The following is a 22,867-nucleotide window of genomic DNA, read 5'->3' as shown; positions in this document are numbered from 1 at the left end:
ACCCTCCCTCTTCCAGCCGGCATGAACATGAGCCCTGTCTCCAGGCTGAAGAAGACCTGGGCCAAAGTGAAGACGGCCAAGTTTTTCATCCTTGAGGTGAGCAAGGGCCGCCGAGCTGCCAGCTGGCACTGGCCGACCCTAGGACACAGCTCCCCTACTGCCTTCCTGTCTCTTTCTAGCACCAGATGGACCCAACAGGGAACTTCTGCAACTACAGAACAGCCCTGCGAGGAGCGGCCCACCGCTCCCTGACAGCCCACAGCAGCAGAGAGAAGGTAGGTCAGAGGCTGGAATGGCCTTCAGTGCTCCTCCCTACTCCCCACCTTGGCCCGGGTGGGCTGCATCAGAGAGCCTAGCTGGTGGCTCAACCCCCTGCCATTCTGCAGTATCTATATAGACAGCCATGTTCCCTGGATGCCTCCAAAATTAGGGACTCACCACCTCACAGAACAGATTACCCATGCCCAAGCAGCTCTAACTGATAGGAAGTACTTCCTTTTCAGGCTGGGGTTATCCTCTCTGGAGGGTCATGCCAAGTGAGGCTCCTCCCTCTTCTTCTTTTTTTTTAAGATATTTATTTACTGAAAGAGAGTGCAAGCACAGCAGGGGGAAGGGCAGAGAGAGAGAGAGAGAGAGAGAGAGAGAGAATCTCAAGCGGACTCCTAGATGAGCAGAGACCAATGTGGGCCTCAATCTCACGACCCTGAGATCATGACTTGAGCCGAAATCAAGAGTCAGATGCTCAGCCAGCTGAGCCACTCAGGCACCCCCTGGCTGCTCCCTCTTCTACCCACCAGTCCTTAAGCACCCCCAGGCCCCCTCTTTCCTCCAAAGCCAACATCCCAGGCCTGCCCCGCTGTACTCCAGTCTCCAATCCCCTCCGCACTTGGATCTCTTTGGTTCCTGAACAGTTTCACTTGTCAGGGTCCCTCTGTTTCAGATTAAATTGTTTCCAGTATATAGGGACTTACACCTTCTCATTCTAAATGCAATACCTTCATTGATGTAGCCTCAGATCACATTCACATGTATGACAAAGAGTGAACCAAACTTCTCACTCACTAAAACTGCCTTTTCACAGGTTCTGTTCTTAAACATTTGCACTTGGTGGGGGGGAGAAGGGGGCTTCACTGACCCTGATAATCAATTTTATTTGTCTCCCAAATTCTTCTGGTGGCCTCCACACAGGAAACTGCGCCTTGGTTGCAGTGAGCCTCTGGCTTAAGACCTGGTAGCAGCCTGATGATTATAGCTGTCATCTCCATAGAAAGGAAACGCCAGGGCTTGCGGTGCCTTTCCTGCTTGATCTCTTGGCAGGAGTATTGGAATTAGGTCTCTGCCATGATTTGTGCAGCTCTGTTTCCAGCTTGAGGGGTACCGAAACAAGCTGCTCCTCTTGAAATTGAAAGTCATTCTGGAATTGGATAGGATGGGTACCAGTGGTTAGGCTTGGGAAGCAGGCCAAGAATGCATCCTTGTGCCCCCGGGAACACCTTCCAGCCCTACACCCCCCTCCCATCAGGGGTGTTGTACACACACCCTGGCCACATGGATGGCCACGTCTCATCCAACTGGCCTGTCCTGGTCAGGCTGTGAGCCTTTCAGCAACTCTGGCTCTGAGGAGGGTTGATGCTGGGGAGCAGCATTCAGTAAGGCAAGACCTCAAAATCCAGGACAGGTGAGCCTGTCCCTCAGGAGCCAGGAAGCTAGGAAACCAGAGCAGCAGGGAAAGAGACCTTGCTTTACTGAGCACCTACCACCTGAGAGCCACTTGACTCTGTTCCCCCCCCCACCTCCCTGCATTTAATGCTGATGACGACTTACAGGGTGGAGTCTAGCAGTGCCATTTCACAGATTGAGTCTCAGAGAGGATATCTCACTTGTCCAATCACACAGCAAGTAGGCAGCAGAGCCAGGAATCAGGCTTTAGCCCCTCCAGCACACCACCAGGCTGCCTACCATTCCCAGAGTACAGGTGTGTGTGGCAGTCACAGAGCTACTGGCCTATGGCCCAGGAGTTGGACTGTGGAGAGGAGGAGCTGGCTGCAGCCTTGGTCTGAGATGTCAGCTATGACACTAGTTTTTCTTCCATCTGTGCTGGCCAGTGTCTGTGGGGCAGACTGGGATGTCCTGTTCCTGCACGCTGAGCCCCCTTCCAGCTCTGGGGTACAGGGATGCCATAGTTTAGGTCTGTGGCTAGAGGTGGATGATTTACAGAGCTGTGCATTTCATTTCACTGCATCCTCCTCTAACTTCCAAAGAGATGTGGACTATCAGCTGGGCTCACAGAAGGTGTTTCATAAATGTATGGGAGACTGGAGGATGGATGCATGCGTGGGTGGAAGGAAGCAAGCTTGCAGATGCTCTCAGAGTTTCCAGATACCCCTGCTGAAATTTTGAGGCCAAGAGATAATGGAATTCTGTGCTTTCTTCCAGGGCAGGTCAGGGAGATGCAGGGAGACCACCCTCCCTCCAGGCACAGTGAGGAAATAGGCAGGACAGGGGCTCTGGAGCCAAGCCACCTGGTCCTAGTCCTGCCCCTGCTACTTACTGCTCTGTGAGCTCGTGTGACTTACTTAACCTCTCTGGGTCTTGGCTTCTTGTCTGTCAGGCAGGGTAATAGAGCTCTGCTTCCCAGAACTTGCTGAGAATGAAACTTGATCCTCGAGAATGTGTCTGGTTTGGCACAGTAAAGCACTCAGACCCACCACCAATGCCCCTGTGATGAGGGTGTGTGTGGGGGGACTCTTTAGGTGGCCAAGACTTTGCACAGGGCTCATTCTGTAGGTGGGGTTTCTGTGACCTTCTCCTGCTACACTGGATGGGCCTGATGTGCCTCCTTTTCCCCAGCACCTGGCATGGAGAAGCCCTGGCAAATGTCTGCAGAATTGACAGATCTAAGAGGACCAGTCTGTCCCAGTTTCCCTGGGACTACTCCAGTTTGAGCACTGGAACTGCATCCCAGGGACCCCCTCAGTCCTGGACAAACCAGGCAGCTGGTCTCCCTGCTAAATCTGGCTCCAGTCCTGGCCCCAGTGTTCACTCGCAGGGTGACCTTGGGCCAGGCCCTGCCACTCTGGGGACCTTGGTTCCCCACCTGCCCTGCCCTGATGGGCCATTCATGCCTCTGTACTGTGCCATGTGGTCATGCCCAGGTCCTCACCTCAAAGACCTTATCAAGTTGGATGGGGGATGGGGAGAGCCGAAATGTCAGGGCCCGGCACCTGGTCCCAAGGGTGCCACAGATGTGTTAGTCTGTGGGGCCGGCGTACAAAGTACGCAACCTGGGCGGCTTGGAACAACAGAAATGTATTCCCTCCCAGTTCTGGAGGTCAGATGCCAAAATCAGGGTTTTCAGGGCCATGCTCCCTTCAAAGTAGATCCTTCCTTGCCTCTTCTAGCTTCTGGTGGTCCCAGTATTCCTTGGCCAGTGGCCAATCCTCTGCCTTCATGTGTGCCTAAATTGTCCTCCTTTCTCAAGGACCTTGGCCACCACAGTAGAGCTCATGATGCCCAGTGTGACTTCATCTTAGCTCAGTCCCATCTGCCAGGACCCTTTCCACCTAAGGTCCCTTCACAGGCATGGCACTGAGGACTCAAACATAGGTTTTTGGGAGGCACAGTAAACCCACGGCAGCAGCGTACAGCCAGCTGGCTCCCTGAGGCTCATCTGAGCTTCCAGCAGCAGGTGTGCCTTCTCTAGGGCCCCCAGTTGGCTCGTGCAGAACAGGCATCCCACAGTGATGCACAGAGCCCCTGCCTTCCTCCCGCTGAGCTCAAAAGTCGGACCCCTCAGACACCAGAGCAGGGCACCACAATGCAGCAGGCCTGGATCTTTAGCATCCAGAAAGGCACAAAATGACAAATCCTTATAAATACATTTTTTTAAAGGTAGGCCAGAAAAGTTTGCAAGAAGCGATTCACATTCCGTATGTAGTTAGTGGCGGGCTCAGCATGCACCTGTGCTCCTACCGGTGTGCTTGAGCCAAGAGGCCCAAGTCTGTGGATCCCTGGCACAAACTGCCACAGCCTTGCCCAGCGGGCAGTGGGGGAAATGTCCAAGGCACGCTGGGACCGTGCGTCTTTCATTCAGCCCCAGGAAGAATGGCACCATATACATCATGCGCTCAGTCTGCACTGGAGTCTCGGGCCCAGGAGGAAACAGTCTGGGCCCAGGGTCAAGGGCCTGAACCTCCTACTGACCCAGGGCTAACCGGCCCTCCTCCCCCTAGATTGTCATTCCCTTCTTCAGCCTGCTCATCAAAGACATCTACTTCCTGAACGAGGGCTGCGCCAACCGCCTGCCAAACGGACATGTCAACTTTGAGGTAGGGTGCGGGGGTCCCGGATGTGTCAGGGTCCCAGGGCAGAGGCAGAGGGGCGCTGAGCACAGGAGGAGGTGTTCAGACAGAGTGGGCAGAGGGAAGGAAAGATTTCTACTCCCTCTGAAGACATGCGCTGCCGTCAGCTCAAGTGTCCCCTCCTCCGGGAAGCCCTCCATGACCTCCCAGACAGAGGGAGGCCCATGCTCAGTGGGCTAGACATTCCTTGATCCCAGCACTGTGGTCCCCTAGCTCTTTAGAAGCAAAATCAGGCTGACCCCACCTCATGGGACCACCCAGCACACACATCTTAGAGTGGCTGGTGGGCTCAGCTCTGGGCCTGGGAGCCCCAAGAGCACTGGTCACTGAGTCAGGCAGTCAAAGCGTGCTGTACAGCAGTGGAAGGAGGAGGCTCTCTTCCTTTGGGAAGGCTGGCCTGCCCTGGTGCTGGCTCTACCCAGCCTCCAGCACCACCACGGGGCAGTCAGTTCTGGGCTGGCCCCTTGCTCTGTCTGGGCCTCAGTGTCTCCCTCTATAAAACGGGGCTTCAACTACGGGTGCACACCATGCCCAGCAGGTGTCCCCACCCAACATCTGGGCCCTTTGGCCTGAAGCTGCCTGTGCTGTGGGGCCTCACACAGTTGCAGTCCCACCCCCAACCCCCGCAGCAGACTTCACATGCCACTTGCAGGCCTGGCTACCCCTGAGGGCCTGTGTAGCAGGGGACATGAAGTCCAGCAGATGACTGGGTGCTGCATCCCCAGGAAAGTCGGACTGGAGGTGACATGGAAGAGGCTGGGCTTTCATGAGACAGCCGGGGATCATACTCTCCAGGAAAGCCTACACACACTAGGTGTGGGAAGCCCTGCATGGAGCCCTCCTGGCATGGGTCCTCAGAACCAAGACCAGGACATGAAATGCAAGGCTGCATGGTGCTCATGTGGACACAGATTTGGGACACGGGCAGTAGGGGCTGGAGCCAGCCACCAGGACTGATCAGACGATGCCATACAGTATAGTTCCCACCCACTCATGACTTTGTGCTATTTATTTGAAATAAAATCCTTTTTTTAAATTAGCACAGTTTTTTTTTAATTTAAATACATTTACTTAAATTTTACTTAAATAAAATTCTACTTAAATCTTCCTTAAATATATTATTTGCTTAAATATATTTATTTAAATTTCTTTGCATCATTCTCTAAATAAACAAACTTGTAGGGATAATCACAAAAATAAATAGAAAGAAATTAATGTTCCCATGTAGCTGGGTGTACTGCCTGCTGATGACCTAGCCCTCTCCCCAGATTCCTCAGAGAGACTGAAGAGATGTGGCAAACACCCAACATTCCCAATGGAGAAGTCTGTCATTTACTGCCTGGTGCTAGCCCTGCCCTCCCCAGAGGGGTCTCTGTGGGACAGATGAGTGGGGCTGATCTCCAGGCACTGAGGGGCTCCCATTTTGTGTCTCTATGACCCTGGCAGAAATTTCTGGAGCTGGCCAAGCAGGTTGGAGAGTTCATCACATGGAAACAAGTAGAGTGTCCCTTTGAGCAAGACCCCAGCATCACTCACTACCTGCACACCGCTCCCATCTTCAGTGAGGATGGTAAGGTGGTCCCATGGCCTCTGTCACCCCCAGCTCTGGGACTCTTGGGTGGTTTCTTAGTCATAGCTCCATTTGGGGCTCCTGCTCTGAGCAAGATGCATCAGGCCTGTGTTTACTTGATCTGAGAGGGAGCAGAGAAGGCTGCATCCCCCGGCTGGATGGTTGCCACCCCCAGAGCATAGGATAGGGCCCAAGGAGCCGCACGCTGGGACCTCAAGGGTCCCAAGGGCCAGGTTTCCCCTCGGACATAGCGTAAATGCTGTTGGGCCTCATAAATCTAAACCATCTTTCTGACCCACCTTCCTCATTGGTGAAGCTAGCATGTTGATAAGAACTACCCTCCCAGTGCTCACATAAGGAAGATGGAGCCCTGGGCTCACTGTGGATCTTTGTACAGCTGGGTATGTGTGCAGGTGTGTGTGTGTATGTGTGTGTGTGTGTGTGTGCATATGTATAATGAGATGAGGTATCTTTTCTCCAGAGTGCCATTAATGTCTGTCCCTTTCAATAAATCAGCATTCCCATCTGATCATTTGTCAAATGTGACACATTTGCTTGTGAACTTGTTAAGCAAGCATACCCCAGGAGCCCTTCAGGAAGAGAAAGTACTGGAAGCAAGTGGTCATCTGGGCCTAAGTCCATCATCCCAGGGTAGGCCCCATGGCTAGCTGCCTTCTGGATCCAAGACCCTCCACCCACCCTGGGAGGTCCCTGCTCAGCACAAAGGAGGCCTGCCTCCTCATCACAGCAGGCATTTTACAAAGGGATTCCCCACTCATGCTCAGGAGAACATTTTCTGCCAAAAACAAAAACTTAGGGGAAGGATTATTTTCATGATTTTGCTTTTAATTGTTAATACTTTCAAGTTTGCCATTTTATTGTTTATGTTTTGGAGCAAGTAACTTTTTGGAGGGGGTCTCATCTGTAACTGGGAGCACAGCAGCTTGATGGATAAACCAGCCTGGGCTACTTCCACCCCAGCAAGCTGTGTGACCCTGAATAGGTGCCTCACCCTCTCTAAGCCTCATCTGGTGCATCTATAAAGTGGGGCAATGAGAGGTCCTACTTCCTAAGCCACGGTGAAAATTACTTGAGTTGGCACAGGCAAATCCTATAGGACAACACTCAATTGAGTGTTGACTGATACTAGTTGTGTTAGTTTCCTATTGGGCCTATAACAAATCACCACAAACATGGTGGCTCAAAACAATAGTAATTTATCCTCTTACACTTATGGAGGTTACAGTCCAAAATCCATTCCACTGGGCTAAAACCAAGGTGTCAGCAGAGCTGGTTATTTCTGGAGGCTCTGAGGGGAGAGTTGTTTCCTGGCCTGTTATGACTTCTGGTGGTCACCTGCCCATATGCCTTGGCTCATCACTCCTTCCTCCACCTTCAAAGCACATCATTCCAACCTCTACTTCCACCATCACATCGTCTTCTCTCTCCTGTGGTCAAGCCTCCCTCTGTCTCCCTCTTAGAAGGACACTTGCAGTGGGAGTTAGGACCCTGCTGGATAATCCCAGATAATTCCCCAATTCTAGATCCTTAATCCCACCTGCAGGGTCCCTTTTGGCCATGGAAGGTAATGTCCACGTAATAGTCACATGTCCCAGGGATTAGGATCTGGATATCTCTGAGGGCCATCATTCAACCTACAACACTAGTCACTGGGATGATTGCTGTCAGCCAGTAGAAGTTGGGCAATAAAATGTGTCAAAGCCATATTAGAAGAGGGGTGGGGGTGGGGTCTGAGTCAGGGAGAGGAGTGAGATAGGGCATTTCATTCACTCTTTCAGCAAACAGTATCTCTAGAGAGCCCACTGTGTGCAAAGCAGTGATCTGGCTATGAACATACAAATAAAACCCTGGCCTTTCTGAAGTGTACTTAGAAAGGAGCATCTTACAGTGACCCTTTCTTCCTCCTCTCCCTCCTACCCTGAAAAAAGTGGAGAAAGCAAGAGACCTAAGCTGTGTTGGGCCCAAACTGGTCTGTCACAGCCTCTGACAGAAATCATGTCCTACCTCAGCTCCAGGCTCCCCCTGGCAGGACCCACCTAGCAATCAAGTCAGCCTTGAGGCTTCCTGAAATAAATGATAATATAAGAAGTATCAGCAAAGAAACAGAAGGTATAAAGAAGAACCAAATGGAAATTATAAGACTGAAAAATACATAACTGAAATAAAAAACTGAGTAGATGCGCTCAACATCAGAACAAAGAGGGCAAAGGAAAGAATTGATGAACTCGAAGACAGAAGAATAGAAATTATAGGATCTAAACAACAGAGTCTCAGGGACCTGTTGGACTACAACAAAAGATCTAACACTCTTGTCATCAGAGTCTGAGAAGGAAGGGGAGAAAACAGGCAGAGTTGAAAAAAAATCATCTAAGAAATAATGGCAGGAAAGTTCCCAGATTTGGAAAAGATATGCCTACAGATTCAAGTAGCTGAGTAAACACCAAAAAGGATAAATTCAAAGAAACCCACACCAAGATACATCATAGTCAAATTTCTGAAAACCAAAGAAAAAGAAACAAATTTTGAAATCACCGAGAGAGAAATGATACTTTACCTATAGGAGCAAAATGATTTGGATGACAGATTTCTCATCAGAAACTATGGTGGCCAGAGGCAGCGGCATATTTTTCAAGTGCTGCAAGAAAATAACTGCCAACCCAGAATTCTATATTCAGTGAAAATATCCTTCGGGAATTTACTACAGATAAATCAAAAGGGAATTCTAAAGACTGTTCAGGTAGCCCACAGGAAGCTGATTCTCTGAAAAGAACTATGACACTGCCATTCTACAACAAATAACTCGACAAGGAAAAAGAGAAGACAGAAATACCTAATATCAAGACTGAAATGAAGGATATCATTACAGACTCTGCAAAATTGGAAGGCTAATAAGGAAATAGCATGAACAACTCTATACACATTAATTTGACAAGTTGAATGAAATGGACCAATTCCTTAAAAAAACAAAAACTACCACAAATTCAACACAAAGTAGATTATTTGAATTGCCTTATGACCATTAAGGAAATCACATTTGTAATTCTAAAACACCCCAAAAATGAAATCTCTGACTTCAGATGGTTACACTAGAGAATTCTATTAAACATTTAAGTAAGACTTAATACTGATTCTGCATGATCTTTTTCAAAAAAAATAGAAGAGGAGGGGCCTTCCCAATTCATTTTATTAAGTCATTATTACCCTAATACCAAAACCAAAGATAGTAAGTAAAAAAGGGGGAGGGGAGTAACAACAAAGATCCCTTATGAATATAGATGCAAAAATTCCTTAACAAAATTTAGCAAATAGAATTTGGCAATACCAAAAAATAGGGGCGCCTGGATAGCTCATCCAGTTAAACGTCTGCCTTCAGCTCAGGTCATGATTTCAGGGTCCTGTGATCAAGCTCTGCATCAGGCTCCCTGCTTAGTGAGGCGTGTGTTTCTCCCTCTTTCTCTGCCCTCCCTCCCCCGCTCCACTCCTGTACTCTCTCTCTCAAATAAATAAATTAAATCTTTCTTTACGTACCATTATCAAATGAGTTTATTCCAGAGATACAAAGCAGTTCAATATTTGAAAATCAGTGTGATCCACCATATTAATGGGTTAAAGGAGAAAAATCACTCGATTCTATCAACTGATATAGGAAAAGCTTTGACAAATTTCAACACTTATACATGGGGAAAACTCCCAGAAAAATAAGAATAGAGGAGAATTTATCAACTTGAAAAATTGCATCTACAAAAATCTTTCCTCTAACATCATATTTAATGGTGAAAGACCAGTAGCAAGGCAAGGATATCTACTCTCTCCACTTTTATTCAGGGTAGTAATAGAGTTCTAGTCCATGCAATAAGGCAAGAAAAGAAAATAAAGACAGATCAGAAAGGAAGAATTAGTACTGTCCCTATTTGCAGAAAATGTAAAAAATCCCAAAGCATCTGCAAAACTCCTAGAACTAAGTGGGTTCAGCACAAGTTGAAGAATACAAAATAAAGATGCAAAAATCTATTGTATTTCTATGTGCTAACATTGAATATGTGACACTGAAATTAAAATACAATCCCATCACTCAATATAATCACTCAAATACATGAAATACATAAGTATAAATCTAACAAAGCATGTTCAAGGTTTGTATGCCAAAGGCTACACAATGGTAAAGACAGAAATCAAAGATCTAAAAAAAAAATGGAGACATGATGTTCATGAGTTGAAAGACTCACATAGCAAGGACAGAGTAGAGAGCCCAAGAATAGACCCACGCAGATATGCCCAATGGTTGACAACAGAGCTAAAGCATAAATCTTCTGATAAATGATGCTGGGGCATTTGAACATCTGTAAGCCAAAAGTGAGCCTCCACTCAGCCATACACCTCCTACAAAAAATTAACCCAAAATTAATCATAGACCCAAATGTAAAATGTAAAACTGTACAACTTTCAGGAAGAATAAAAGCAACAGAAAATCTTTAGGTTGTAGAACTAGTTAGACTTTCTTGTAAAACTAAATATGCAACTGCTATCTGACTCAGCAATTGCACTCTCGGGCATTTCTTTATCCCAGAGAAACGAATCCTTGTGTTCACATGAAAACCTGTGCTCCAATGTTTATGGCAGCTTAATTTGTTCTAGCTGGACACTGGAAACAACACAGATGTCCTTCAATGGGTGAGTGGCTAACCGCACTATGGTATATCCACACCATGGAACACTCTACAGCAAGAAAAAGGATGAAGTACGGACACACACTACAGCTTCAGTGACCTCTGGAGGATTACTCTGAGTGAAAAGAGCCCATCCCAAATGTGTACTGATTCCATTTGTATCGCGCTCTCGGAATGACAGAATCTGCACACGGGGAACCTATTAGTGGTGGCCAGGGGCTAAGAAAAGTGCCCCTTGCCAGGGCAGCACGAGGCAGTGACGAGGATGTTCCGTGTCCCGACTGTGTCAATGTCAATATCTTGCTGGTGATCTTGTGCTATAGTTTTGCAAGTGGTTCTCTCTGTGTCAGGAGAAACTAGGGAAAGGGCACACCAACCTCTTTCTTAATTGCTTCATACGACTGCATGTGGGTCTACTCACAGCTAATTTAATTTAAGAACAAAAAACAGGTCAGACGCTGAGTGTGGAGGAGGCTATCATTGCTGACCATAACTGTAATTTCACCTTGCTTCCTGACCAGGTCTTTATTTGGCTTCTTATGAAAGTGAGAGCCCAGAGAACCAAACAGAAAAAGAGAGGTGGAAATCTCTAAGGTGAGTCCGTGAGCCAAGACAGGACTGGGGAAGGACTGAGGGGAGAGGGGTGGGCGCTTAGGGCCAGGCCAGGGCCCAGGGCCTTCACAGATACCCAGGCCCACAGGGAGGGGGCAGGCCGAGCCAAGCTCCTAGGGGTGAGGGCAGAACTCAAGCCTGGGATGGGAGGAAGGCTGGGATTGTAATGGCCTCCCAACCCCCACAGCTGGAGGCTGCCCCTATGGACTGTCAAGATGAGCGTCCAGGCCCTGGAACTCCCAGTCTGTATTTTTACGCCAGAATGTGAGACAGCACCTCCTGTTTGTGCAGCCTGTAAACACAGCTGAGTGGAGGCTGGCGTGGACTCGCAACAGTGGGCTCTGAGGACTGAGCCAGGAGGGTTGTGTGGAACCCCTCTGGGGTGGGAGTCACCTGCCTAGCAGGTGACATGCTGGAGAGAAAAATAAATACCACCCTGGACATATTTAAATCTGCAGATCTTCTATTTTGGGGAAGACGTGAGAAGTGCTGAAGTGGCAGAGGAGGAGGAGGAAGAGGAGGAGGTGGGGAGGAAGTCAGCAAAAACCTTCCACAGCCCTGCCTCAGCTGGCCCAGCAGTAAATAGAGGTGTTGGTACCTCACTGTTTTGCAAACGGTGACCCTATGGCCTGGCGCCCGCCCCAGCAGCCACATGCCACAGGAGAGCTTTCTCCACCTTTCGTAAAATTTCAGCCCCAGCAGGCCCAGGGCCTCCTGACATGAGGGGGACACATGCTGCAGGGGATCTGCCTTCAGGATGCTGGGGGTCACATTGCTGATCCATCTGTCCATCCTCAGCAAGGACATGGCACCACCCCAGAACGTTGAGTGATGACTGCCACAGAGGCTGACACCCAGTCTGTCACCAGGTGGCCTGGGAGCCTCCTCCTCTCCAAGCAGGCACCACGCCAGCGGCCCCTGCCATTCTTCTGATGGACCCTACCCTGCCCCCCAATATGGGCTGGTTCCTGCAGCCCAGTTCACCCCCTCTATGGATCCTGCTGGTATCAGGGCATAGCTTTCTGGTGACGACTGTGACACAGGTCACAGGACAAATTTGAGTCATGAGAATGACCACCTGTACAGTACATTGTGAATTTCTGAGTTGGTATCAACACGTGGTATATACCCTGCATATCTACATCCAAGCTGCTTTTCACTTATGGGCCTGGGATCGGCTTCTGTTAGGATGCAGGGCAGTTTCCCAAGCTCAGGCCTGGGAATGTCATGGCCTCAGGTCAGGAGAGGGACATGGTGGCCATTTCCACTCCAGTACTCTTGTGCTGACAGGGCCTGGCAAATGGACACCCACAGCCCTGCATGTGGCCAGACACCTCTGATATTAAGGTGGGGTGGGATGGGGCTAATGAGCCCACCATGAGGCTCCTTCCTTTGCCCCCCCCCCCAGAACCTCATACACTGAGTCAAGTTTCTGGGCCAGGAAGTAAATGGGAAATGGAGCTGCTGAGCCCCCACCCGGCATGTGACCAGGTCACCCAGCCAGGAAGGCAGGGAGTACGATACATACCCGGTCTCCTGGTTATGCCTGCTGGGCAGAGGGGTGTGTGTGTGTCGGTGAATGCTGACCCACCCTGGCCAGCTCCTGGGCCCCACTTGGTGCCAGACATGCCTGTCCTGGTGGCATGAACTTGGGTCCCATCTGAGGGACAGGGAAAGGCTCCTCTGACTCAGAGAGTTCCGCCTGGTGGGCCCAGGACCTCCGCAAGGCCCAGAAGGCATAAGGATGTCAGGGTTGAGCAGGATCTGCTCTTTGCCCCACCCTGCCCACCCCCTTTCCGTCTGAGACCCCAAGAGGGTGAGTGGCAGAAGGAGCAGGGGCTGGAGCAGGGTCTGGGCTCCAGCTAGGCTCAGGCTCCCCCCTCTCCCCACCTTATGCCACATCCAGCTCCTGCTGGGGCCTCACAGAGCCCTGGGGCCCAGGAGCTGGTTAGAAGCACCTCCTCCCCTCATTCCACCACGAACAGGCCCCCCTCGCTCCCTCGCATCCCTGGGGCAGCTCTAGACAGGACCTCCTACAGACACCAGCAGGCACTGTCCCTGCCTCCTGGCCACACTGGGTACTGCGCATCAGAGGCAGGGAGCCAAACATCACAGAAGGAGCTGGTGGCCTTGGATACACACTATGGCAGGTCCAGGACTGATGCCAAGGGAGCTCAGGAAGGCTTGCTCAGGAGCCAGTTCCCACCACAGGATGTCACCTCCTACCCCAGCCACAAGGAGATAGGACACTACTCTGTCTGGCCCAGTGTTCCAGCTCTTTCTCCAAAGCCAAAGCCCTATATGCCTCCCCACAGCCATGCGTCCCCATCGCCAAGGCCCAGCTCAGTCCCTGCTCTGTCCCAGCCCCAAGATGGCAGCAGCCTCCCCCAGGCCACAGTGAGCGTGAGGAAGGCACACGGGAGACAGCAGAGCAATGCCCATAGTTGCAGCTCTGACCGTGAGACAGGGAGGTCGCTCAAGCTTGTCAGTGCCCACAAAGGGTACTGCTGGCCCTACCACCCACAGGCTGATTTGTCCATGCTGTTCCCACTCCCTGGCATGCTGTGCCCCACCTCATCAATCCAGTCAGAAACCCAGCCTCTGGGGAGGGATTCCTGACCTGCACCCTCATCTCCATGCCTGCTCCCCACCAGCCCCACAGTGGCTCAGTGCAGAGTGGGTGTGGGAAGGACGGCGGGGGAGGCCGGTACTCACCACCCCACCCCCCACCGCACTGGGTAGGTGAGGATCTTGGGGTCCCTTCACCAGGTACAGCTTCAGAGCCCTTCAAGGGTAGTGCCCTGCCATCATCACGTCTGGGACTCATGGCCCTCCCCTGCAGAGGCCTCTTTGTCCTCCTGCTGTCCCAGCCTCAGCCCTTACCACTGAGGGAGCTGGCCTGTGGGGCTATAAAGGGCAGACCCCACACCTGTGGGCAAGTGTCAGCAGGACAGGTGGTGGCCAAGACGGTGCCTGTAAGTCCGGGCTTGGTGCCGGGTGACATCACCCCTGACACGTGGCCCAGGCTTTGGGTCTCCAGCTGGCCTTTGAAGGTGCCCAGCTCAGCCACGAGGCTGGCAGCTGGGCCTCAAGGCTCCAGGGCAGCCAGTGGCCTCACTGTGTGCAGGAGGCCAAGGAAAGGGCATGGCTGTGATCTCTTCTCGTGCTTTCTTGAAGACATCCCCGACTGGGGTTTGCTTCAGAGACCCCTGGGCCTGGGCTGAGATTCAAAATCAATTCATTTTCCGAAACCCATGACCCCACATGGCTGAATCACTGGGGACACACTCCACCACGCCCAGCCCCCCAACAGTTCCTGAGGTGAGGTCTTCTCCATCATGACCCAAGATTTATCCCAGTAATCTAGCCACCTCCAGGCCTCTGCAGAAGCCCTCCAAGGTAGGACCCCAGAAGATCCCAAGGTGGTTCTCAAAGGCTGCCCCAGAGAACACCACAGACGACAACCCTTTCCCCAACAATACAGGGATTGATAGATGCCAGCACAGCCCCCGGTGCTTCGGACCTCTCAGGCAGTTATCAGACCTCGGACCATTGCTTCCCCAAGACTGCAAGGCTCATGTGAGGTTCTTGAGGAATCGGCACCCCCAAGCAATGCCCAGTCTCTAACTTTCAACAGCTGACATACCCATTGATGCACCAAAGTGGCAAGAAGCTGAGTAACGCCGTCAAGAGCCATAGTCCGGGAGTGCCCCAGCTAGAAGCTCCATTTTACCTTGAAACTCAAATGCTTCCGTCACAAGTGCCAAGTGCCAAGCTCCCACCAGTTAGACTTTACACACAGCCTAACAAACCCCAAGGGGTAGGCGCTGTCACCATCCCATTTGGCAAGTGACAAAACAGAGACTCAGAAGGACAAAGCCACTGCCCAGGGACACTCAGCTTACAGGGATGACACCTGGGCCTACCAGAATCCAGCAGCCTCCCCAGCTCTGCTGCTGAGGGTGTGGAGAAGCCAGGGGACTCCAGCTGGCCACCTGGTCTTCCTGCAAGCACAGACACAGTGACACACATCTTTCCTCCACTCCTGCCCCTTCCTTTTCTGGAAGGTCTATGCCCCCGGGTGCTCCCTGGTGTTTCAGGAGTGCCCTACAGGGTCTCACACATCCTCAAGACAAAACCTCCTGCCTGTCTCCAGCTACCCTCCATGGGCCCCACCAGGCAAAGCCATGCCTCATGCTCAGCAGCAGAAGACAGCAGGCCTCATTCCCCATCACACCACCCTTTATCACCAACATGCATGCTGTGAGGTTCATGTCCTGCTGCATGGCATCTTCAGCAAAAAATGGCTCCATTTTCACTGAGTCCTGGGGCCCTGGGTCAGGAGACAGATCAATAGGAAGACCTGGAAACATATGTGCAGCATACCTCTCAGCCAAAACTGTGCCCTTGCCCATGGCTGAACAGGGTGCCTGATACCATCTTCCTCTGGCACCCCACCCTGGGCCTCAGACAGGATCAGACAGTTGGAAAGGTTAACTGGAAATGAACAGACCTGAGTCATGAGTTGGAACCCTCACTACTGATCAGTGGGCCTTGGCCAACTGGACAAGCAAAGAGAACAGTAGTTGAGCAAAAAGGAGGGAACAGAAATCCAGTATTTCTGGGATAGAGAGCAATGGCAGGATAGACCAGCAGAGGCCAGACAGTGGGAGGTCCCGTAGGGCTGACCAAGTAGATTGGAGTTTATACTGCAGGTCTGGGAGAACAGGACAGGGGGGCAGGTATTGAAGAATTTTAAGGAGGGATGTCATGGTTAATCTGATGTGTCAATTTGACGACACCATGAGGTACCCAGATATTTGGGCAAACATTACTCTGAATGTGTCTGTGAAAGTGCTTCTGGGTGAGATTCCCACCTGAATCAGTAGACTGAGTAGCATAGATTGCCCTCCCCAACGTGGGTGGGCCTCGTCCAATTAGTTGGAGGCCTGAATAGAACAAAATGTGGAGGAAGAGAGTATTTTCTCTCTGCCTATCTTCTGCATTTGGAATGGAATATACACCATTGGTTCTCCAATGATCTTGCATTCAGCAGATCCTGGGACTTCTTAGCCTCTGTAATCATGGGAGCTAATTCATTATAATAAATCTATCTATCTATCTATCTATCTATCATCTATCTATCTATTATCTATCCAGCTATCTATCATCTATCTATATCATCTCTCTCCTATCTCTCCTTTGATTTCTCTGGAGAACCCAGACTAAACTGGAACAAGGTCAGTTTTAGAAAGATCTCTTTGATAGCTTTTAACTCAATAATACTACTTTTGTAATTTATCTCATGGGGAAAAAAATCCAAGATTAGCACAGTATTTGCATAACAGAAAAGTAATGAATGGTTACATTATTCCCTTTCCTGGGGCAAAAAGCAGGTGGATTTAGCTCCCCAGCCCAGCCCAGAGCCTGGAGAGCCCCCACTGCTAAGGAGTCACACCTGAACTGTTTCTTAGAGCCCAAGGGGAACTCTCCTGGCCTCCAGGAGAAGGCGCGCAGGATGAGCCAACAATGAGGGCTAAGTGCTACAATAAGCTCAGCGCGGCCTAGCTTGAAAACCAGAAAGGTTTTCAGGCACCTAGGTGGCTCAGTTGATTAAGTGTCTGACTTTGGCTCAGGTCATGATCCTGCAATCCCGGGATTGAGCCCCACACAGGACTCCCCGCTCAGCAGAGAGCCTGCTTCTCCCTCTGCCCCTGCCCTCCCCAACTCATGCTCTCTCTTTCTCTCAAATCAATAAAATATTTTTTAAAAAAAGAAAACTTTTCAATGGCTTTGTGGACAGTTATACCCTCTTTATTTCAATAATGATTTACCTATTTGGAGTAGAACAGAAATAAAATACAGCCACAGAGAACACATTTGGGTTTAAATTAAGATCTTTTAACGCAAATGAACACAACCTCTCTGTGTAGGTCTGCCTTTAGACTTAATTGTTGGATCTCACACACCACGGTTCTTAGCAGGGAGACCTGCTGGCAGGTGATGGGGTTGAAAGAAGAAGGTGGGCTGGGCCGGGGTGTGGCAGCAGAGTGGCAAATGGTGGCCAGGTGTGGGGCATATTTGGAAGGTAAAGCCAACAGGATTTGCTGAGAACCTGCAGGTCAAATGTGAAAACCAGGAAAAGGTCAAAGCCGACCTTAGGAATTTTGGCCTCAGCGAACAGAAGAGTGACATTTCAGAGAGAGACTGGGCCTGGATACATACATCTGGAAACTTCAATGTGCAGGCTGCTCATACAGCCAGGGGCCTGGGTGATGCATCTATGAAATAATGAAGAGAGAGAGACCCAAGGAGAGGGTGGTCAGCTGTGCCAAGTGCTGCTGAGAAGCCAGCAAAGACAAGGACCAAGAGCTGGCCTCTGGGTTGTCACCATGGACGTGAACAATGGCCTCACAGGAAGGAGTCCCAGGAAAAGGTTAGGGACAAAAATCTGACTGAAGATGATTCCAAAGAAAATGGAAAGCTCAAGTGTCCCGTAGAAGAATGGGCAGGGGACGAAAACAGTTCACAGAAGAGATATGAGTGGCTCAAACATGTGAGAAGATGCTCAGGGATCACAGGAATGCTCACCTTTGCACCTGCCACGCTGTCTCCCTCCAACCATGGAGATCCTCTGCCCAGTCTTCAGATCAATTTCCTGGGTGTTCCAAGTGACCTGACCTTAATACAGCTGTATTATAGGGACAAGGAAAGCCCAGGGTCCCCCTACTGCTCCACCATCTTCACTCTGCACCCAGGAATGCTCACCTTCACACTGAAGAAGACCACACAGGCATACCATTGTTAACTCTTAGATTGACTAAAATAATAATAGTAATAACAATAATTATCATAACATCGTGTGGACAAAGCTGAAGAAATAGGCATACCTACCTTGCCGTTTGGGGTGTAAATTGATAACACCCCTACAAAAACGAGCCTGGCAGTTTCCATCAAAATTATGAGTATGTGCACGCTGTGGTGCAGCAATCCTACCACTAGCAGTTGTTCTTCCCATCATGCTTGCATACCACCAAGTGAACAAGCCCGCAAAAGGCTATTCATTGTGGCACTGTGTGAAGCAAAAGATTGGAGAACACCCAAGTGTCAATAAATAGGAAACTGGTGAAGAAATCAAGCACCGCACAGCCCAAGCATAGAACACTGTGCAGCTGTAATGAGGATGCTGCTCATGTATTGACATGAAAAGGACCCATGAGATGATACAGGTAGAATGCACCCTGTAGAGTAGGTTAGCATTTGCATAAAAAGAAATGAGCAGGAAGACATATTTACATTAATTTACGTTATATTAAAAATCTCTTTAAGATAGATAGATAAATAAATAAATAAATAAATAAATAAATAAATAAATAAATATCTCTTTAAAACTTTACAAACATTTAAAAATACCCAAAAGGACACCTGGGTGGTTCAGTGATTGAGCATCTGCCTTTGGTTCAGGGCTTGATTCCAGGGTCCTGGGATCCAGTCCCGCATCAGGCTCACTGCAGGGATCCTGCTTCTCCCTCTGCCTGTGTCTCTGCCTTTCTCTGTGTCTCTCATTAATAAATAAATAAAATCTTTAAAAAATAAAAATACCCACAAACTTAATAATAATAGTTAATTGGGTGAGCAGAGAGACTTTCTGCTTCGGTGCCATGCATGTATGTTACCTATTCAATAATGAAGTTAATTTTCAAAATTTAACACACAAAGTGAGGGAGCCTCTAGCTGAGAATCTGAGGGGAGAGGGCTTCCAATTTCTAGCTATCAGAGATTCCCTGCAGGTAGGATTGCTAGACAGGATCCATAAATTCTCAATTTCACAGAATATAGCAATAGTGGTTTCTAGAATGATGGTACCAGAGTGTGCTCCCACAACAGAGGCCCCCAAATTCTTGCCAACACTTAGCATCATTAGGATATGGTCTGCTACAAAGTACATGCACCAAAATGAAGAAATAAATCAAGAAAGATGATGAAGGTCAGCAATCACAGGATCCAATGCAGGGCAAGAACAAGGAAAGTCCTGGGAGACAAAGGGACAGTCTTAAGAGAGCACCCAGGACCCACTGGAGTGAACAGGCAGATCCGGGCTCCAGGAAAAGCCTGGCACTGAAAGAAGGCTGGCAGGGGTGACCAGAGTGCCTCCGTAAAGTGGAAAAAGACTCCCAGGCTCTGGGCTGGGCTGGGGAGCTAAATCCACCTGCTCTTTGCCCCTGCAACAGGACTAACGACTGGTTTCTGTTACAAAGGCTTTAACACTGTGAATTATTTTCAAGTCAAACTTTGATTTTAAATTTTAATTCTAGAAATAATTTCTAAAGCCAAATTATAAAGTCCCATTCAAGCATTTTTTTAATTATTTATGATAGTCACACAGAGAGAGAGAGGCAGAGACACAAGCAGGCTCCATGCACCGGGAGCCTGATGTGGGACTCGATCCCAGGTCTCCAGGATCGCGCCCTGGGCCAAAGGCAGGCGCTAAACCGCTGCGCCACCCAGGGATCCCAACCATTCAAGCATTTTCAAACAAAGAATCACAGTAATTCACTGTGGGAGGTAGGGTCCGGTTTCCAAATCTGGGATGGCATGTGACCTTGCAAGGGAGTTCTGCCCTCAGACCATGGGGAAGTATAGGAACAGCAAAAGATGGATTTCTCTCCCAAAGGCTATCTCCTTCCAGAAGACTATGATCCCAAACACACAGGGCTACCAGGAGAAACACCTGGGGACAGAGGACTGGGAGAGGTGGCTATACAGATGCTCTGCTCCAGGTGGGTACAACCAAAAACACATGGCTCCCTCTCCCCATCCCCTGCCCAGATTAAAGTCAGGAGTTACCATATCTCCTCAAGAGGAGCAAACTGCCTTCCCGCTACATGCTGCAAAAGGTAAGGTTAAGTGAGTGCAGCTGAGTGGTTGGGGTCCACTTTCCTCCACCTGATCCCTGTCATAAATTAGAAACTCTATGCCAGGTGCTTTCATCAGGGAATACTGGGGCCCTGATCACCCTTACCTAATGTCATGTGTAGGGTGTTCTACGGTGGGAGAGGCAAGTCAAGAAGACCAGAAGTTACATCCAGTGCTCTGCTCATGAAGCAAGGGTATCACTCTGAGAAAGTGGACCACTGTCAACTCTGGAGCACGGCTCAGAGGTTTTTTCAGTAGGGAGAGGCAAGCTATAAGAACAGAGAACTCCCAAGCTCTACCCAAAGAAAATTACTTGACTTAAAATAGAGTGTAGGGAAGCTCCAACTTAAGGGGCTCCTGAAAACAAATTTTGGTGGCAAGCAATTAATAGGAGACTGGTAGCTTCTTGAGACCAATCTAAACCGTAAATCAGCTAGTTTAACAGAGAGAATCATGGAAAATGACAGCCATGAGGAACCCAGTCTTTTCTCGAGGATCCAATAGCAGCAAGGACTTCACTGTCCTTTGGGTGCTGGTGACCATATCTCTTCAAGGCCCTTCAAATTGCCACCACCAACCACTCCCAAAGACAATGTCACATAGTTCAGGCTTCCACTGAGATAGTGACCCACTTCCAGGTACTGACATTTGTTCCAGTTAGCTATTGCTGCATAAGAAATCACCCCAAAATTAGTGCCTTCCTAAAAATGATCACTTTGTTTTATCTCACAATTTTGTTGTTGATGGTAAATTTAGGGGCTCAGCTGAAGATTCTCCTGCTCCATGCAGCATCAACAGAGGTCACCTGGCAGTATTCAACTAATAGATGGGTTGGTCTGAGAGAATCCCACTGTAAAAGAAAACCCAATATTTTTTCTTCCTATGTAGGGAAAAAAAAAAAACAGTTCTTCCCTAATATGAGTTTCTTACATGTGAGTCTCCTTCCCTACTCACACAAAACACTTGACTTCTGACATTTCTGGTCATCAAATGCCTGGAGGTTTTTCTCCCATGATAAACAATTCTCTGTGACACAACCTGGGTGTCCTACAAATTAATCCAGTTCTGATACACCTCTCAGGAGATAGTGCAGGAGATAGTGTCAGGTGACACAGGTTAAGGGCTTGGTCCCACAAGACTGTTCCTACCATCACCATTTGAGGTGCCAAATTACAAGACCAGGTTGTCACCTATGCTCCTGGCCAACCAGCTACAGACTGAAGATTCCAGAAACCACCTTCCTTGGGTTCTATTAATTTGCTGGAGTAGTTCATAGAATTCAGAGAAATACTTTCATCTACCAGTTTATTAAAGGATACAATAAAGCATGCAGAAGAACAGCTAGATGAAGAGATACATAGGGTGAATTGGAGGGCCCCGAGCATGGGACCTTCTTCTGCCCCATGAAGTAGGCATGTGTCATCCTCCCGAAGTGGATGCGCTCATCAACCTGGAAGCTCTCTGAACTCCTTGATATTAGAATTTTATGCAGTCTTCTTCATGTAAGCATGATCAATTATTACATCCATTTCTACCTCTTCTCCTCTCTGCAGAATAGTGGAAGTGGGGGATGCTGAAAATTCCAAGCTTCTGATCAGGGCTTGGTCTTTCTGGTGAGCAGCCCCGAGCTGGGAGCCATCCAGGAGCCCCTGTAATCATCTAAATAGTACAATAGATGCTCCTAGAGCTCTTATCATTTAGGAATTTACAAGGGTTTTAGAAGCTCCATGTCAGGGATGGGGTCAAAGGCCAATACTAAAACAAGAGATATTCCCAGTATTCTTATTGCTGAGGAAATTACAAATATTTCAGGAGCTTTGTGCCAGGAAACAGAAGTAGAGACCAATATCTATTTTCTGTCATTCATTCATATGACTAGCACATTGGTGCAGGGAATGATGGTAAAGTTGAACTCAGCTGAGACTATTAACTAAAGCACCTATGGTTGTCCTCTATGTATGATAAGCTCAAAACTTTTCAGACAGGGCAATCTCAGGGTGATCAGGCTTTTTGCATGGTGGCTGGATTGCTCCACAGTGAGAATTCCAAGAGGATAAGTGAAAAGTGACTGATTTCTTATGACCTAGACTCAAAAGTCCCTGATTATTACTTCCACTGCATTCTGTTGGTTTTTTTTAAAAAGATTTTATTTATTTATTCATAGAGACAGAGAGAGAGGCAGAGGGAGAGAAGCAGGTTCCATGCAGGGAGCCCGATGCGGGACTTGATCCCAAGTCTACCAGGATCACACCCCAGGCAGCAGGCAGCGCCAAACCGCTGTGCCACCAGGGCTGCCCGCTCAGCTGGGTTCTAAACCCAGCCCAGATGCAAGAAAGAAAGAGGAATAGATTTTACTTTTTTTTTGAGAGAGAGAGAGAGAGAGAGAGAGAGAGAAAGAGAAGGGGAGTGGGGACACGAGGAGAGGGAGAGAGAGAAAATCTTAAGCAGGCTTCATGCCCAGCACAGAGCCCAATGCAGTGCTGAATTTCACGACCTGAGATCATGACCTGAGCCGAAATCAAGAGTCAAATGCTGGGATCCCTGGGTGGCGCAGCGGTTTGGCGCCTGCCTTTGGCCCAGGGCGCGATCCTGGAGACCCAGGATCAAATCCTGCATCGGGCTCCCGGTGCATGGAGCCTGCTTCTCCCTCTGCCTATGTCTCTGCCTCTCTCTCTCTCTCTCTCTCTGTGTGTGTGACTATCATAAATAAATAAAAATTA

General features: G+C 49.2%; 1 protein-coding gene across 3 annotated transcripts in view; it reads left to right on the top strand.

Moving 5' to 3' along the window:
* Nucleotides 1–11,644, top strand: part of RASGEF1C (RasGEF domain family member 1C) — a 78,309-nt gene extending 66,665 nt beyond the window's left edge. For all 3 annotated transcript variants that reach the window (XM_055302251.1, XM_055302252.1, XM_055302253.1), the window contains exons 9-14: nt 17–96; nt 180–275; nt 4,233–4,328; nt 5,808–5,931; nt 11,141–11,213; nt 11,419–11,644. In XM_055302251.1, coding sequence (XP_055158226.1) covers nt 17–96; nt 180–275; nt 4,233–4,328; nt 5,808–5,931; nt 11,141–11,213; nt 11,419–11,539 — 590 coding nt within the window. In that variant the 3' untranslated portion in view covers nt 11,540–11,644. The remainder of the gene's footprint in view (nt 1–16; nt 97–179; nt 276–4,232; nt 4,329–5,807; nt 5,932–11,140; nt 11,214–11,418) is intronic.
* The last annotated feature ends 11,223 nt before the right edge of the window (nt 11,645–22,867 follow it).

This window comes from Nyctereutes procyonoides, unplaced genomic scaffold, assembly GCF_905146905.1.
Source record: "Nyctereutes procyonoides isolate TBG_1078 unplaced genomic scaffold, NYPRO_anot_genome, whole genome shotgun sequence".
Taxonomy (NCBI): domain Eukaryota; kingdom Metazoa; phylum Chordata; class Mammalia; order Carnivora; family Canidae; genus Nyctereutes; species Nyctereutes procyonoides.
The sequence above is the reverse complement of the archived record's forward strand: the minus strand, read 5'-3'. Positions and strand labels throughout refer to the sequence as shown.